Raw genomic sequence first — 15,649 nt, 5'->3', positions numbered from 1 at the left:
ATCGATAACGAAGCGATATTCGACTCCAAGACGGGGGACGACAAATCCAAACGTAAGCATTAAATCTCTGTCAATATTTTGCGGCGATTCTCGGCAAATATCTCAATCGGTGCATCTCGAGCCGCTCTTTCCGTTCCTTCCGATTTTAAGATGTGCCGTGAGTAAAAATAAATATTGTTTCAGCGCGCAGTTTCCGCACGCACGTCATCTCATCACGTACAGGATGGCACGACGACGCGTGGCTCTCCCGAGGACACGTTTCTCTACTTTCCACCGACTCCTCGCAGATTCCGTCGACCTCTTTGTCCGGAAAAAGCGAAGATCTGGAAACGCGGCCAAGAGACACGTATTACGTCGGCTGTTTTTGAAATACCTTCGGGTGCGTTGCGCGTTGCTTCACGTAGGCGCGACATTCCCGCGCGGAAAAGGAGACCCCCTGCGGTCTGGTCGGCCATTTTGTCGTCGGCGCGAAAAGGAGCGCTCGATTAATGCGGCCTATCCTTGTAACCAGACGCGATGCGGGAAAACGTCTCGAATAAAACTTGTCGTACACATTGTCCTACGGAAGTTTCACAGGAAACGTTTTCCCGCGGGACGAACCGGCGAGGAGAGAAATGTAAAAAATCGAGTGTTCCTCCCCGCGATCCACGAAGGTGTCACGTGCGATCGCGTCTCCTCAATTTCGCGTAAATCGTTACGCGGTCTGGCCGCGCCTCGATAAGGTCGAGATGATAAATGCTGACCCGGTTATGTCGAGGGAAGAAAAAAGAAAAATCCTCTCGCGACATCGATAATCGCCTTGCTCAAGCGGTACCTAAACCTGCGATGAACGCTTCCAGGGTGCCATTTCCGACGTCCCAAGCGGCCGCAGGACGTTTACGCATTCTCCCGTGTCACTAGAGTTCATCGTTTGGCAAAGCAGACTCCATAGAGGGCAAGGAAAAATCCTTATTAATTCGCATTCCCCACGGAATTCTTGTATAACCGGAGTACGTCTTTTTATAGATCACCACCGACGCGGAAAGGCATGCAAAGAAGGCCGATGCTTGATTACCTTGCGAGGAAATCGATTCGATCCGGATCGATGCGAATTATCACGACCGTTTCGAGCGTCCGTCACGAACCGCCGATAAGGATGCGAAGTCGGACAAGATAAGCAAGATTCTCCCTCGAGATGCCACGAAGGAAGGAAAGTCTTTCGAAAGGGAAACGCGATTCCGCCGACTCGTCGGATCAGAATTCCGCGGATTCCGAGTCCGCTGCGGAGAAACGCCGAGCGTATTCCGGGAATATCTCGGCGCGTTCCTTCAAGGCTCCGCGATTCCATTGCCCATTATCGGGAGCGCATAGGAGGCCACCAGGTGAGGGTCGAGAATCTTGTATAATTCTGCTCGTAATACCTAAATAGATACCTAGAACAGGTTCTCGCCGTCTCGAAATAGGGACTCGGGCGAGACCCTGGTCGCTTTCGCCGATTGGAGGTTTTTCTTAAACACCTGAGGATTTTTCCAGCAAAGGGCGGACCCATGGACCGCGTCTTGGAAGCTTCTCTCTCCAGGTCTGGAAAATCTTGGAGAGCCTAGAGGTCGACTCCTCGCCGGGGAAGGACTCGCGGGGCATTCTCAGGAGATGACGGTCGCGGGGCAGGCGCGAGCTGTCGGGTAAACAAATAGCGCGCGATTGCCCGAGTCTGATTTCAACACGTTCTCTGGATAAGGATGTAATAAAAGCCGGATGGACATACCAGAGCAGGTGGAGTGGTGTCCAGCGGGTGCCGCAGGTGCAGTCGATCCCGAGGCGCGTCCCGAAGATGGTACCGAAGGCGATCCTGCTGCTCTTGGGGGCTCTCTGTTCCCTGGGACCCTCCGAGGGCTCCATGGAGTGCAAGAACACGATCATGAACGTCATGATGCAGCAGTGCAGTGGTCTGGGCTTCAAGATCAAGAGGTCCTCTCAGGACGTCTCTCCAAGGGCGGAGGGACCCCCCGAAGGCGACCCCGACCTGCCTCCCGTCCCCTGGCCTCTCGTCAGACCCCCCTCAGGTGAACCCTCACATACTTTTACCAACAATAGGAAGAGGATTTTCCTTTATTTACCTCCACGTCGTTGACTCTTCCCCTCTTTCACAGGACCTAGAGAAACCTCCAGTACCCGGGTTAAGCGGCAAGTTTCCCCGGAGACGGCGGAGATGATGGGCAGATTCGCGGCACCCATAGTCTCGCAGGTGATCCAGGACGCTCGCCGAAACCGCGAGTTATCGCGTTATTCAAGAGTCGCTCCCGTTATCAGCTATCCTGCCCCTGTTGGGTATTACGGTCCTTTCGGATTGGGACAGCAGCAGGCGATGCAGCCCCCCTCGGGAGTCCTGCCCCCGGTAAGCGATCTCTTTTTTTATCCAACCCTCTCTTCCAGCTTCTACCCTGCATGACCGATATCCACCAACAAGCGGCTTAACGCTAAATAATCGCGCAAGCTCAGTCATCCACCGCATTTCTCCATCCTCGAATCCGGTAACATCCATAATCGAACCTGGCGAACGTCCAAAAGTACCGACAAAAAACACGGAATCACGAGGTGAGAGGTGCATTCATCCCCGGGGACGAAATCGACGTCGTCGGCGGTAAGGTCCCCGATGGAGAACCTTATTGACGAGACGATGCCGATCACGTCGCCCGATAGACCCTTCTCATCGATCGGCTCCTCTTAAGATCACGTATGACCGATCCCTCGAGGTTCCGATCGCTCGTGACTAACTGCAAAACCGTTTGTTGCCTTGCCACCTCATTTGCATGTGCCCGCGCCTGCCCATGCGCGATCGCAGCTGCTGCCAGGTGTCAGAAGACTCTTCGGCTGAGGACGAGGTCCAGGAAAGGATCCCGAGGGGGACCGAAGGTGTGAGTGTGTGGAATTCCGCCAGGCTTCCGGGGACGACCTGGGCTTCCGGGACGGCATCGACCTCAGCCCGGAAGAGGTGGAGGAGCTCTACAACGACGTCCTCGAGAGGCTGCCCAGGGCGGCCAGGAACAAGGACGAGTCGAAGAAGCTGTTCATGACCATGGCTGCCAGGTGCTGCCAGGACGTGGACGTCTGCCTGAGGGACGAGAAGCTCTCCCCCTGCTCGTGACCCTGCGGCCGACCCGACCCGGAAACTCCGCGAAACGATTTTTCGAATCAACGAGCCGACCCCTAGTTATACTCAGGGCGTTCCGTGGATCCCGATGCGGATTCGGGGAGATCGATCGACCGAGCCGGATCCGTCCCACGGGTCAAACGGGAGCCCGACCTTTAAATTATTTCCCCGAAATTTCCGTAGTACCGCCTAGAGCCTTTAAATTATTATAAATTATTCCTCGAGATCCAGCCGGTCGCTCGATGCTCCAAAATTCAATCAAGAAGACATTTAATGGATAAAATGCGACCCTTCTACCCGGGCGCTTCCTCGGGTCGCGACCCGAGAGGAAGGCGCGCCTCGGTGTCTAGTTTCTAATCGAAATGTTGCGCTTTAAAGATCCAGGTTCCTAAAGACGTGATTATTTAATAAACCAGTGTTAAAGTCGTAGCATCGCGGAGCTCCGCGCAGGGTCGAAACGCGTAGTGGATTTTTTTTCTCCTCGGCGCAACCTTTGCGTCTCGGCCGCCCGGTAGTCGCAATAAAAGGAAGGGTACTTCAGGACGTAAGAGTGAACGCAACGAACATCCGTATCTAGAGATCTTTAATCACCTAAGCGACATTTCGAAGTCTCGACCTTAACTCGAGGCCCCTACGGAGACTCTCGTGCAAGAGTCAAATTAGCTTATTGGATCACAAGTGAAAAATCGCCGCAACCGTTCCGAGGATTCCGCCACCCCTGGCCGAGAGTTCTACATTGGACGGTGGAGGAAAAGCTCGTCGTCGCTCGACGAATATCCTTCTTCGACGGCGTCGAGTCTTGGGGAATCTATCACCGGCCGAGGACCTCCTCGCGAACGCCCTCGCCTTCTCTCCCCCATAAGGGAGTCCCGAGGAGAAGCGCGGAGGACTCGGGCAAGCCTCAAAATAAAGTCCTTATCACACATGAAGACCGGCCCGAGAGCTTCGGCGCCTCCCTCGAGCGTTCGCGAGGAACTACGATACGCGACGTAAAAGTAAAATAGAAAAAGGAGGAAAGATATGAACAAAAGATCACGAAGACCGTGCGCTATACTTGGCTGTCCTGTCGCAGGAACTCGAGGAAGAAAAAAAGAGCGACGCGTCTCCCTATTTACGGTTTATATTACAAAAGGCATTTATACTATCACAGCAATACTGCTGTCCGATGGAGAAGAGAGGAGAGCCCCTCTTCCCTCTCGTCGCCGAGGAAAAGCGAGGACGTTCCTCGATTCCTCATTATAGAACAGAAAGAAAAAAAGAAAAAAAAAATAAGACAGAAAAAATACCGAGCTCTTTTAGTGCTTTTTCTCGATTTCTTGGTAATTCTAGTCTCTCCTCTCCCTTCCCTCCTTCCTTCCCGGGCGGAAGGAAGGCGCAAAACGGCAAGGGCTAAAAAATTAAGGCTTGTATCACGTGCCTTGGCTCCTCCCTCGGGACTGGCAAAGTCGACGAGAGCTTATCGGTCGTAGCTGGCGATCGGCGTTAACCCCTAATTTAGCTAGTCGAGAATTACTCCTAATTAATACTAATGAGATCATCAGTCGGTTAGAGCGCTAAAGTCACCGGCGACTTCCGAGGAGGAGACGTCGGCTCCTCCCGATCGATCCACGGAGGATCGATCCGGGATCGCGCAATCACATGGGCCGATCGATCGAACGCGGTATCGTCGGCTCCTCCGACCGCGCCGCTTTCGACGATCGCCTATCGAAGACAGATCGAATCGATTCGAGCCGACCGGCTCCGTCGAGGTCTCTCCTGGAGCAGACCGATTTCCCGGCTCCGAAGTGTCGGCCGATAATTGCCTAATCGACGGCGGGATCTCGCAAGGGTCCATGACCGATTTTTATTCGGCCCCGGAGACGCGCCGATTGGTCGATCGATTGGCTCGATCGGGAATTGCTGACCTCCCCGGACTTAACTTTCGTAAAAATCGGCCGACTCCGGGATCGATCGGCTAACGATCGCCGACGCCTAGCCGATTGCCCCCTGATTGAACCGGTCGATTCAATTCGAGCCGCTGACCTCCTCTACAGTGGATCGCTTGTCGCCGAGGTCGATCCGTGACCGATTTTTTAATGCTCCTGGCGCCTCGCCGGTGACACACTTATCGGACCGGTCGATTCGATTCGATCGATCCGATCGACTCCGGCGATGCGGTGCTCGCTTGGAACTCTGACCTCTCGTGTAGAGCCGGACTCGATGGGACCTGGAATTAATTAAGCCGATATTTACAAATCCGAACGTCCTCTCCTCGATAAACTTAACTTAACGTGCGCCTATCATAATTTTTTTATTTTTTTTTTTAATTAAACATCACGACAAATTTTTGGCATGCTTCTAATTTATATTTTTTTTATCAGGCGTTGACGTGACAAATATACAAAATGCATCTCTCTCTTTTTTTTTTTTTAATTAAGCGGTGCCGTGGCAACTTCCCGGCATGCTTCCATTGACGCGAGGCAACCCGAGCTCTCTTTTCTCCCTTTCGCTTCCTGGGGAAAACCTTCTCGAGTTACACCGACCTGCATGCGTAACATCGTCGATATTGTCACCCTCGATTGATCGAGGAATTTGATTCGATCGATCGAAGGGATAGGAGCGCGGGAGATCTCCGCGTGAATTTTTACCCGGTTATTAATAGATGCCTCGCCTTACATAATTGAGGAATAATAAATTCCTTAATACAGCCTCGTGGCGCGTGTACGCGCCGAGTGATACCTTATCGCGATCGGGGATCCGTGTTAAAGAAATTACGAAATAGAAAATCGCCCCGAGGACCGTAGGACCGACATGGTTAAAAATTTAACAATATGTAATGGATTAACTAGGTACCTCCGTTTCAATCGAGAAAGGCGATAAGGGAACGAAGAAGATGAGCATCTCTCCTAAGTGGAGTCCCTTATCGCTCCGAAATTTCGTTACGATTAATCGCCGAGTCCCTAATCGCTCCGAAATTTCGTTACGATTAATCGCCGACTCCCAAATCGCCCCGAAATTTCGTTACGATTAATCGTCGAGTCCCTAATCGCCCCGAAATTTCGTTACGATTAATCGACGAGTCCCTTCTTCGTCGTGTGCCCCTTCACCTCGACTCCGCGAAACTGTCCGATTAATTGCACCCGCCTCCGCAAGATTTCCACGAACAACTGGCCATTGGCATTGAACTTGACATTTATTCAAGACCGATGATTCATAATTTCATCCGCGCCGGTCGGTCAACAGGGAGGGATTTTTTTGAGAACGATAGATCGGCAAAAATGAATAATCCACCGGTCAACGGGACGACGGAATGATAATTTGTAAACACGCACCAGTCTTGGTGAATTTCCCGCCGAGAGTCTCTTACAGAAAAGTCGCTTATCGCGGCATCGGCCGCGGTTATCGCTAATTCCCGCGAATCGTTAATATAAAATAACGAAAAATCTTGGGATGTTTTCCCGAGGCGGGAATAATCGTGGCCGCTCCACGTGTCCAGTCCGACAGGCTCGGCCGTTCTACGGCGATAGAAGAGGGGAGCGAAGGAAAGAATAAATACAAAAGGAGGAACGTGACGTCGGCGACAATAAATAAAGCTAACTAACATAACTACGTTTGCAGTCAGCGAGGGTCTGGTCGTCTTAGCGACAATAAATAGGGGGCAAGCGATCTATCGTGGAGAGGGTCGCGATCGGGGAGTGAAGCACCGGTCGCGCACCCGCGAGGGTCGTCCGATCGTTGCTCGCATTCCGAATGAAATTTTCCGCGGACATGCAAGAAGAGAGCCAGAGAGACGACCTCGAAGAGCTTCTTCGAGGGGAGGAGAGGCGAGGTGGACCCGGGGGCCACGCAAGGCCGCGAGGATTCCTCCCCGGAAGAGGAGCAAGGGGAGGCTTACGTTTCCACGTGATGTCCCGTCGAGGTCCGGAAGCCGGAAGGCCGCTCTTCCGATCCGGATCCCCGGTCCGTGGGGCGGAAAATCCGTAGGGGTCGGTGGGCACCCCGAGCCGATCCAGCGGCGCGGGCCCCAGCCGTACCCTGGGCGTCCGCGAGGCGTCCGCGAGGCGTCCGCGAGGCGTCCACGGGGCCGATCCCTCGGCGTCCCGTCCTCGTCACTAGGCGCCCTGAGGATTGGCCAGCGTGGGCTTGCAGTACTGCTCGAGCTGGGCGATGCTACAGGACTTGTGGCAGCACTCGTCGACGAGGCCGCCCCTGGCCACGTGGTGGTCGTCCTCGCCCGAGTAGGAGAAGGGCTCGTTGTAGCCGCCGCGCTTCTGGCAGACGAGCTGCAGGGCATCGCTCAGGCTCTTGGAGCAGAGCCTGACGTTGGGCCTGGGGTAGGCGCGGGTCTGCCCGAGGACCTGGACCAGCAGGACGAAGACGAGGAGCGGCAGCAGGCCGCGCCGCCTCTCGGACGACGACATCCTCGACGCGTTGCTCTCGGGCTCCTCGACGGCCGAGTCGAGCGACGACTCCGTTCGGCTCTCGCGTCTTCCGCGCCTTTATATCGGTCGCGCTGCTGCTTCGCTCCTTCGCCCCTTCGCGCTCCTTCGCTCTTCCGCGCTTCCGAGCTCTTCCTCGCTCCCTTGCTCCTGCGCCCTCCTTCGCGCCCTCGTGCCCTCGCGCCCTCGCGCCCTCGCGCCCTCGCGCCCTCGCGCCCTCGCGCCCTTAGGGCCGCCTCCGGTCTCGTCGCGGCCGACGAGTCAGCGCGCGAAGGAGGCCCGCGACCTTGGAAACCGGCCGCCGGAGAACGAGCCCCGTGACGGGCTGCCCGCCCCCGAGACGACCATCGACCTCAGCGTCTCCTCGCGGAACGACTCCTCGCGCACCACGCCGCGCTTTCTCTCGTCGTCTGTCTCGGCTCGCTCGGGAGATGCTGCCGGCTGGTAGCGAGTCCCTCGGCCACTGGGCTCGGCGTGCGACCCGAGCGATCGCCGTGCCCGCCCCGCGAGCCGATAACGCCGGTCGCGAGGTCGCCGCCACGCCGGGTCTCCCCGTGACACCGGAGAGGGGGCACCCCGAAACGCCCATCTCCGGGACTGACCCCGGAAGGAGCGTCCCCCGGACTCCTCCGGGGGTTTACAATTGCAATTACGACTACGATTACGGCCACGATTACGTCTACGTAGAGTTAACGCCCCGATCCCCCTGAAAAACGCATCGGGACGCTCCGACGAGAGTTCCTCTCCTAGGTGGCGTCGCGTCTACCCCGGGCTACGCTTCCGCGAAGAAGGCTCCTCTTCGGAGTACCTCGAGTCGGACGGTTCTCCAGACCACCCGTGTCAGCGTGTCAATTTTCGAGCAACACCGAGCGACGATCCCGTAACCGAAGACCCGTGTATAACGGCGCAGTTCCCCGTTTGGGTGGCCAGGACGTTGCCCTTGGTCGGCGGATCCTTGGAGGACCCGGGATTTGAGGTTTACGAGCGGCGATAAAAGCGATACCGGGCGTAAATCACACCAAGGAGTCCTTTGAGGTGCAAAATCCAACCCCGAGGACCGCCCGGAGGAATCGACTTCCGATTAAAACGGCAGCGAGTACATCGAGTCGCCGCAACGCTTCGGCGATTTACCCCGCAGTACAATAATTTCCTCGGGGACGATGTTGCCCGAGGGTAGTCATTTTCCTGCGAGGAGGAGACCGTCTCTGGATGTCCCGACCTCGAGGGAACGACCCATCCGTGTCTAAGTACGACTCGACGAGGAACTCAATGGGACCTCCTTAATGCCCGTAATCCTTGATATCGTGAAATCGCAGATAACAAGGATTTCTTATTCGCGACCCGGAGGCCCCGACGAGGAAGTGCTTTCGAAAATCGGCGAGAGTCGCCTCGCTCTTTGACTCGCGAGATTCGAGTCCCTAGGGAGTGACAACTCCGAGATCGTATCGGGAAGAAAAGAGTCACTCTCTGATAGTGACACAACCCGATAAGGTTGGCACCTCCTGGGCGTTGCGTCTAAGCTTTCAACTTTTCGAGATTTGACAAATATTTAACTAGGGTCGTGTCATTCGGCCCTTCCGATAAACCGGAGAACGCTGGGGGACGCCTCGTTTCGGTGGGGGAGGAGATGTAAAGATACGAGAAAAATAAAACGAGAAGGATCGCACCCTCTGACCTCGTGGTCGACTCGGATCGTCTCGGGAGGCGAGTAACCGTAGATGGATAGATTTACGTGCTCCTCGCCGTCTCGCATTAGCGACCCGTCAACAAAAAGGGCCCACGTGTCTCGCGATAACGTCCGACGATCGCGACTTCCATGAATCTTCCCCCACGTCCAGGAGGAATCTCGTGAGCCTCCGTTCTTCGAGTTACCTCTTGCGCGCTCGGTACACGTGGGAGTCCGACAATAAGTACAATTTGCGCATTCTGAACAATCCTCGGACAACATACCCAGGATTGGTCGCGATCTCCTTCATCGAGTCCCCTCTCGCATCCCTCCTGGACTTCCACGTGCGATCCTCCGGGAATTCCTGATAATTCCCGCGTCTTAAGAAAACCTCGGCTGAACCTTTCCAGTCCTGGCTATCGTCCTCTTGCACCTCGTCGACTCTTCCCCTCGGTCCTCGTCACGTGGCGTTATCAACGACACGTGTGTCGCGTGCTCCTGCGCCGGCGGTTTCGTCCTCGACGCCTCCTGGGAATTCCTGTCGAATCGTCCACGACACAATATTATGAGGCGTTATCGGGCCACCCGGAGTGCACTCGCACGTGCGTCAGGTGGAGTGGCATAATATTTTCAAGAGTTACCGAGAGCACGAGGATGCGTCGCTATCGAGGGCGTCGTCTCGCGTCATCCCTCGTCGTCTTCGACTCGACGATGACGTCCGCCGGGTCCACGTGCGCGTCCTCCTCCTTCTCCCGTCCCAGGTAGCCGTCGAGGAAAAATTCCTGCCGCATCACGGAGTCACCTGGAAAGCGATGGGCACGATTTTTTTAATTTCCTCGCACGTGACAACGAGCAGAGAAATCTTAGCGAGCATTCCAGGTGGTTCACCGTCATACCTGGGATCTTGGCACGACATTGCGGAGAATTATCAATTACGTGCGTACAGGGCCACGCGTGCGAGATGACGACCTCGGCATGTCCCGGAAACCTCGACGACCGGTCCGCGAGGAAAAGCACCCTCGATCCTCTTCGTTCCTGAAATTCAATAAACAGACTTTAGAATCGAGGAAGTCGTCCAGGGCCTAGTCGTCGCCACACCTAGGGCGTCGACTGACCGATCAAGCCAGAGATCGCTTTGAGCATCGTCCAGGCGTGAACGTAAAAAAAAAGTTCCCACGGAGGTCGGCACCGAGGAGGTCCCCAACTGGGGCGAGTCGGTCTCTCCACGTGGCCCGACTTTCCGTGAGAACTTCGATCCGTCAATTTTTCTCCGGTTAGCGCACAAATACGCGTATTTTTAGCCCCGACTAAATTATCAATGGAACTAAGCCGTTCGTTATCAGGCGCCGAGAGGAAGAGACTAGCTAGACTTCGATCGGCCGATATAGGGAAATAGGGAAATGTATAGAAAACACCCCACGGTGAGACGTAGTCCCTAGACAGGTCTCACCGCAAGGTCTCCTCGGGGACGATCCACGAGGTAGCGTCTCGCATTTGACGCTCCAAGACCTCGGTGTCTACCCAAAGTCCAAGTAATGGAACTAGTTCGCTTATGATTAGAGACTTGCACGGGAAACATTGTAGATTCTTATCAATTCTCTACTCGACATTTTCGGAGCAGAAAATACCGCGAGTATAATAAAACGAGTCCGAAAGTTGATCCAAGAGGCCCTCTCGCATCGCGATTCCGCCGAGGACACCCGGGTTAGTGATAGGGGGTCGTCCTGGTCGCTCTAAAAAATCTCCTCGGTGATAAAACCCGGGAGGAAAGTAACCGAGGGAAAGCGAGGTACCCCTTCGTGTCAAGTTCACCGAGTTGGGCAGAGGCTGGTATTGCGGCAATTGTAAACCTCCGGGGCCGGGAATAAAGAATTATCGCCAGCCAGACGGGCACCATTACGTGCTTAGAGTCGTTGACTTGGGGAATCGATTGTCACCAATTACGGGATAACAATTACGCCCCTGCGTCTCCGACTGGGGATAATTATAGACGGAGTACAGTCATCGAGGCGTGCTCCCGCAATCGGAGCCGGGAGTAAAAAGGTTGGCGCGACCAAGTAGCCAAGAAAGTCGAAGGATTTCGAGACCGGGGAAAAATAAAAGGTCCAAGGACGCGAGGGGCGGCGATATGATTAATAATCGCCCCCGTGATAGGCCGGTGTCCGCGCGAGCCGGAGACCGCCGATACGTTCCGCTATCGTTTATCGACTACGCTAATTGGTTCTCACGGCTCGAAATAGCGAATCGGCGAGGGGGAGGAAGCAGCGAAAAGAATAAGAAAAGGCGAGAGAAAAAGGCGCAAAAATCCCCGGTTGCGGGATCGGCTCTGCCCACACCCAAGTGGAAGATCCCGGACGAGGCGGACCCGCTGACGCCGGGGCGAAAAGAACCGCGAATATGTAGAGTAATATGCATAACAAATTACTATCTCCGCGATACGCTCACCTACATATCTGCCGCGTATACAGATACTGGAAACGGCGCGGCTACGCCGAGCAATTACGGTTTATCGGCCAATTATTGATTCTCACGGAACAAAATAACAAATCGACCCTGTTGCTCATTATCGAATCGGATGCGGAGGAGCAAAATGCGGGGGCCAAAGTCTCCGGGGACTCGCGACAGAGGAATCAAGTTCACAAGAGCTAAGTGGAACGTTATACGGGGGAGAGGAAGGAACCCCCGAAGAAGGTCCCCGACACCTCGCTCGACCTCGGGCCCGGAGTCGGCAGGGAGGCGCGAGATAGCCGGGGAAATAATTCCCCTCCGCTCTCGAGGCGATGCTCTCACCTATAAGGCCGATCGGCCGACTCGCAATAGCTAATTACTAATTATCGCCGCGGAGACTAAGTTGCGGAGGACCCTGCCGCCTCTTGTATCGCCGGCGAGGCGGAGGAAAAGGGGAGGAAAAAGGAAAGCGCTCGCTTCTCCCCCGCGATACCCTCGCCTAAATATATATATATGTCGTGGGCATACGCTATGTATACGGAGTCGACGACTTTAACAGCCAATTACGAATGATCGAATAATTATAGACCCTCGCGAAACGGAATAGCGATCGACCTCGTTGCCGGCAAGTTATCGGGCCAAGTGGAAAAGCAAAATGCAGGGGTCAAAGTCCCTGAAGGTCCCCGAGGCCTCGGTATTACTCGGGTTTCGCGAGCGACTCGCACCTTAGATAAGAGGCGTGACGAGACATCTCGGAGTCTCCTCTGGCCGGCCGCGACCTCGAGGCCTAAAAGTTAATAAATTAATCCCGGATGGAGTCTGTTTACCCGGGCGTAATTTAACCCAGTGAACGGCCGTCGATAACCGAGTCTGGGCAACAGCGAAATATTTTCCGCCATGTCGAGTCAACAATGTCGGGAAAGACGGAACGCCCGGCGCTCGATTAATGCCTCCACCCCGATATCCCGGTGGCCTTCCGTCGCGCAAAATAAATTCCAAAATATCGTCCGATTGCCGGTTATTAAATTCAGCCGCGCTTCATTCGCCACCGAGATGCACCGCTTTCGGGTTCCCAAGACTCCCGGACGATCGCCCCGTCGGGGTCGTTGCGAGCATCCGTTAGAAGAGTCGTGGAAACCGCGTCGGCGAGAAGTCCTAAGGAATCGAAGACCCCAACCGGGAGAAAAATTAAAGGAGGAGTCCGACACCCAGCTTCCGCGTAACAATCTCCTGGCCGTAACCTTCGAGGACCTCTTCGTCGCTCCGGCTTCGAGCGAGGACGACGAAGACGCGGGCTCCGCTTATTTCCTACGGCGCCGAGAGGGTCGGGAAAATTTCCACTTCAACGTCACGAGATCTCTCTCGCCCTTTCTTCGGGTAGCGCGTAACATAACGCTCTCGTGCCGGATGAATTTAATCGGGGGGCATACATATCGGCGATGAAACTTTGCATCGAAGAAAGACCGCGAGATGCTCCCGGTCGGCGGATTAGCGGGTGCAACGAACCCGGCCCTCGTCTCTGCGGGTCACCGCGCATCGGGCAGGTTCGGCAAATTTCTACGTATAAATCGCTATCGATTAAAATTCGAGAGTTCAAATATAAATCCGGGGCTATTGGCGATAGATATATTAGGAGTGTCGCAGGACCGCTGATACCGCGCCCGAACGTGGAATGTTTTCTCCCGGCGGTTTTGCCCGGAAGATAAACCCAAGGATGCCGTTCGCCGGGGCGATAAAAGCTCGGGGACGTGGAGTAACCGGCATAAATTTAGAATCCCGCGGAGAGAATTGGGCCAGGGTGGCTGTCTCGATTCACCAGGAACTCGGGGATATCGGTCCAACGGGTGAGGGCGATTTTTGCGGAGCTCCATCGGATCCGGACGAGAAGGAGCCAAGGTCGAGGAGCGGCGTCGAGTTCTCCAAGATGGCGCCGGAAGGCTCGACGAAGGTGCATAGCCGGGACGTCGTTACGTCGAAATAGCTCTTCATTGATCAGCCAGGGGTCGATAGCAGGCGATATAGGAACCTTCGCAGACCGTGGTCGTCGGGTACGACCTTCACGGTTAAACTCGCCACCTCCCTTTGACATTATTTCCCACCTACTTCTGGCGACTGGGTCGAAGGTTGCGGCGACCGACCTTCGGACCGATCCTAGCTCGCCCCTGGCTTCCTCTTCTAGCGGCCGTCTAGATACCGAGATAGAACATGGACATTAGTTTCCTGACAAAAAGTGCCTCTTAAACGATACGAGGATATGAGAAATCACGCCAACCTTCGCACACGGTGGCTCCGTTGCTCCGCTCCCTTCGACCTTATTTCCCGTCGAAGAGCCGAAGGTTGCGAGGGCCGAACTTTGGACCAGTCTCCTTTCGTGGACCACTTCGTCGGGGCGTAAACAAAGATAGCGGGCCACTGGTAAAAACCTGGGACGGAAATAGACTGCCGGTGGAGTCGGTCCGGAAGGGACGGGTCCGAGACCTTCTTCTGGACCGGGATGGGTTCCGGTTTCCTCTGGCGCGGCCGAGTTACATGACCCCTTGTGCATGAAAACATCCTTATTTACGCACGTGCGGGAGTAAAGCGTAAACGACGCGTCCCGATATTGCCGATAAACGCGGCGACGACGTATCGAAAGTTGACCGAGTGTTGTCTACCGAATTCACGGAGCGAATCGCAATTAAATGCGCAAACCATGCCGGCTTGGCCGATTATGAAGCCGGAACGTAGAAAGGGTTATCTGGCCGGGAGGTGTCCTAGGAAAATTCCTCCGGTCCTTTCACGGATCGAGCCAGAAGATCCGACCGCGTCTCTGAAAATGGAAAACGATATTATTAGGAGAAAATCGGATTTAACTCGAGCCGAATTACGCGCATCGTCATGGAGTGCGGAAGAGAAAAACAATAAAAACCGACGTGCTCGTCAATGGACTAAGCGTTAACCAACGTCGCCGCGTGCGGTGCGAATTTTTATCGCGCGCATAATCGGCGATCATCCGCGGGCGAGGACGCCACGCGACCTTCGCGTTGCGTACATACGAGGTATCAGTGTTTGCTCTTCAAAGGCCCACAGATATTTCGCGGTAAAAGAGTTAGTTTCATTGTCAAAAGGAATAAAACAAACCGGACGTTCCGCTTCGCCGGTCGGAAAGTCCCTTAGAATGCCGTGGGCAAGAAAGCAAGATGGCGTCCGGAGGTAAACGCGGTAGAGCAAGATGGCGGCCGCGTCCCTTGGCGCCTCTCTTTTAATCTGTCCCTCGGCGTCTCTTCCTGCCCGAACTAGGCTCCATTCGATAATCTATTTATAGCGCGCGACCGTTCCCGCCGGTTCCCGTAGACGGTGCCCGGGAAAAGCGTGCCGTCCCTCCTGACCCCCATGAGTCCCCGGGTTATCGCGCGGCCCGGTTATCGCCGAACCAAAGTGTATACACTCCCGTCCCGGCGCTTAAACGGCAAAAACAAGGAATCCTCTTGCCGATTACCGTGCCTCCTTCCTCCGACCGGATAAGATAATCGACGCTCTCTCTCTCTCTCTCTCTCCCCTCGGCAATCCTCCAAAACGACGAAAACCGAGAAAGAAAGAGAGAGAGGGAAAGACTAGCGGCGCTTGGTTATTAATTGCGCCCCGTATTACTTTCGTAAGCGAACACAATGTAGCCCGTGCACGCGCTGCCGCCATGATGGAGGATAAGATTTTATTAAACTTCCTCCATCCGCGACAAATTATTAATCCCGGGTTAAAAGAGTTAGTTTAATTGTTGAAAGAAATAAAACAAACCGCACGGAAAGTCCCTTAGAATGCCGTGGGCAAGAAAGCAAGATGGCGTCCGGGTGTAAGCGCCGAAGAGCAAGATATCCATATACCTCGAAAAAAAATTTTAAAACGCGGGTTCCAGGAGCTCCAGGAGGCCCCGAGCTCACCTGCGATCGCGAATACCCTCTCCATCGACGCTCCAGGAGTTTCTTGTGGGTAATCACCGTAATTTCTGCC

At 54.8% G+C, this 15,649-nt stretch overlaps 2 protein-coding genes across 2 annotated transcripts; one reads left to right on the top strand and one right to left on the bottom strand.

Moving 5' to 3' along the window:
- Positions 1-1,763: 1,763 nt before the first annotated feature.
- On the top strand, positions 1,764-3,678 carry LOC105699556. Its single transcript, XM_012424665.1, has 3 exons — positions 1,764-2,042; positions 2,130-2,374; positions 2,918-3,678. Exons 1-3 carry the CDS (start codon positions 1,811-1,813, stop codon positions 3,122-3,124), a joined length of 684 nt encoding a protein of 227 aa, XP_012280088.1. The 5' UTR covers positions 1,764-1,810; the 3' UTR covers positions 3,125-3,678.
- A 16-nt stretch (positions 3,679-3,694) lies between these two features.
- LOC105699557 (insulin-like growth factor I) lies at positions 3,695-7,718 on the bottom strand. The gene is made up of 2 exons (XM_012424666.1): positions 7,005-7,718; positions 3,695-5,336 (listed from the first exon to the last, which is right to left on the bottom strand). The coding sequence occupies exon 1, from the start codon at positions 7,528-7,530 to the stop codon at positions 7,222-7,224; it is 309 nt and encodes a 102-aa protein (XP_012280089.1). The 5' UTR covers positions 7,531-7,718; the 3' UTR covers positions 3,695-5,336; positions 7,005-7,221.
- Between the last annotated feature and the right edge of the window lie 7,931 nt (positions 7,719-15,649).

This window comes from Orussus abietinus, unplaced genomic scaffold, assembly GCF_000612105.2.
Source record: "Orussus abietinus isolate OABI.00-Male unplaced genomic scaffold, Oabi_2.0 scaffold8, whole genome shotgun sequence".
NCBI classification, from domain to species: domain Eukaryota; kingdom Metazoa; phylum Arthropoda; class Insecta; order Hymenoptera; family Orussidae; genus Orussus; species Orussus abietinus.
This window is presented reverse-complemented; position numbering and strand designations above follow the sequence as displayed.

Excerpts from the sequence above, each read along its gene's own strand:
- LOC105699557 (XM_012424666.1), bottom strand. The coding sequence starts at position 7,530 with ATGTCGTCGTCCGAGAGGCGGCGCGGCCTGCTGCCGCTCCTCGTCTTC.
- LOC105699556 (XM_012424665.1), top strand. The coding sequence starts at position 1,811 with ATGGTACCGAAGGCGATCCTGCTGCTCTTGGGGGCTCTCTGTTCCCTG. Across the intron at positions 2,043-2,129 it reads TCTCGTCAGACCCCCCTCAG|GACCTAGAGAAACCTCCAGT; the intron begins GTGAACCCTCAC and ends CCTCTTTCACAG. Across the intron at positions 2,375-2,917 it reads CCTCGGGAGTCCTGCCCCCG|GCTTCCGGGGACGACCTGGG; the intron begins GTAAGCGATCTC and ends GAATTCCGCCAG.